Genomic DNA, 1,970 nt, shown 5'->3' with positions numbered 1-1,970 from the left:
TTTTTTTTTTTTTTTTTGAGACGGAGTCTTGCTCTGCCGCCCAGGCTGGAGTGCAGTGGCCGGATCTCAGCTCACTGCAAGCTCCGCCTCCCGGGTTCACGCCATTCTCCTGTCTCAGCCTCCCCAGTAGCTGGGACTACAGGCGCCCGCCTCGTCGCCCGGCTAGTTTTTTGTATTTTTTAGTAGAGACAGGGTTTCACCGTATTAGCCAGGATGGTCTCGATCTCCTGACCTCGTGATCCGCCCGTCTCGGCCTCCCAAAGTGCTGGGATTACAGGCTTGAGCCACCGCGCCTGGCCTTTTGAGACCTGTCTCTTAAAAAAGAAGGGAGAAAAGTTCACTATATATCAGCTACTGGGCTAAATATTTAACGTGCAATTTCTCACTAATCCTCGCAGTCATGTTATGAGGAAGATTTTATTAGGCCCATTTTATTTTATTTATTTATTTTTGAGACAGAATTACACGTGCACGCCACCACATCCGGCTAATTTTTTGTATTTTTAGTAGAGAAGGGGTTTCACCATATTGGCCGGGCTGGTCTCGAACTCCTGACCTCAGGTGATCCACCTGCCTCGACCTCCCAAAGTGCTGGGATTACAGGCGTGAGCCACCACGCCCGGCCTTAGGCCTGTTTTAGAGGTAGGGATACTGAGGTCCGGGGAGGTGAAGGTACTTGCCTAAGACCACTCAACAAGGAGGAGGCAGAAGTGGGTTTGAACCCCACTGCCCAATGTGAACTGCTGCTGTGTTATCCTGCTGTTCCAAGTTGGTGGCATTGGAGGTCGGGGAGAGTCCCCAGAGTTTGTGTGCCCAAGGTTTTGAGACCCTGTGTGTTGTCCCTCTGGTTCCCAACATGCAGGGTCATGGAGTCCTGGAGATGCCCTCAGGCACTGGGAAGACAGTGTCCCTGTTGGCCCTGATCATGGCATACCAGCGGGTGAGTGATGCGTTGAACCCGAAAAGGTAGACAAAAGAAGGGGCAGGACAGGGACTGAGTCCACTTGTTATCGGCAGGCATATCCGCTGGAGGTGACCAAACTCATCTACTGCTCAAGAACTGTGCCGGAGATTGAGAAGGTGAGCCAGGACTCATCCTGGTGCTCCAGCCCCACTGTTCCCTAGGCCCTATTGGTCCCCCTGGTGGTGGCCATCACCAGCTTTCGGGGTGTCTGGGAAGCTGGGGAAGAGGCTGGGGCCTGGCAGGGCAGGGGTTTGTGCCTCCAATGAACACAAGCTCCCCCTCCCTCCCCCCAACTTTGGAGTAGGTGATCGAAGAGCTTCGAAAGTTGCTCAACTTCTATGAGAAGCAGGAGGGCGAGAAGCTGCCATTTTTGGGGCTGGCTCTGAGCTCCCGCAAAAACTTGTGTATTCACCCTGAGGTGAGCACCCGTCCCTTCTCCTTGCCCTTAGCCCAGAGGTAGAGGAAACTCTTTCGTCCAACTGCAAGTCCTGGATCCCCAGGCCAGACCTCTTGCAAAGGCATGCAGTGGCTACACAGAGAATTCCTGTCTCACTGGTCAAATTCTCATCGTGGCCCAGGCAAGCACACTTCCTCCAGGGAGTCTTCCAATTCTACCCAGGCCTGGGAGAGGTTAAAAAGGCAGCTCTTAGAGGCTCTGGAAGGCCTGGCTCTGAAACTTACCATCCAGGTATTTATGGAGAGGTGTTTTCTGCCACCTGGGCCTCAGTCTTCCTTTCTGTAAACTGGGGATAATTATGTGCCTGCCTCATAAGGTTGCTGATGATAAAATTGGATGAAATGATGGCAGCTGATGCCCTTAGCATGTACAAAGAGCTAAAAGAATGTTAGAAATTCTCGGCTGGGCACGGTGGCTCACACCTGTAATCCCAGCACTTTGGGAGGCCGAGGTGGGCGGATCACAAGGTCAGGAGATCGAGACCATCCTGGCTAACACGGTGAAACTAGGGGTTTAGTAGAGACTAAACCCCGTCTCTACTAAAAATAC

General features: G+C 52.5%; 1 protein-coding gene across 1 annotated transcript; it reads left to right on the top strand.

The window, feature by feature from the left end:
- Window positions 1–687: 687 nt before the first annotated feature.
- On the top strand, window positions 688–1,699 carry LOC108525603 (TFIIH basal transcription factor complex helicase XPD subunit-like). The gene is made up of 3 exons (XM_017866524.1): window positions 688–940; window positions 1,018–1,080; window positions 1,269–1,699. The coding sequence occupies exons 1-3, from the start codon at window positions 857–859 to the stop codon at window positions 1,422–1,424; spliced, it is 303 nt and encodes a 100-aa protein (XP_017722013.1). The 5' UTR covers window positions 688–856; the 3' UTR covers window positions 1,425–1,699.
- Window positions 1,700–1,970: the final 271 nt, after the last annotated feature.

The sequence above is a fragment of the Rhinopithecus bieti genome, unplaced genomic scaffold (genome assembly GCF_001698545.2).
Source record: "Rhinopithecus bieti isolate Rb0 unplaced genomic scaffold, ASM169854v2 scaffold_75634, whole genome shotgun sequence".
Classification (NCBI taxonomy): domain Eukaryota; kingdom Metazoa; phylum Chordata; class Mammalia; order Primates; family Cercopithecidae; genus Rhinopithecus; species Rhinopithecus bieti.
This window is presented reverse-complemented; position numbering and strand designations above follow the sequence as displayed.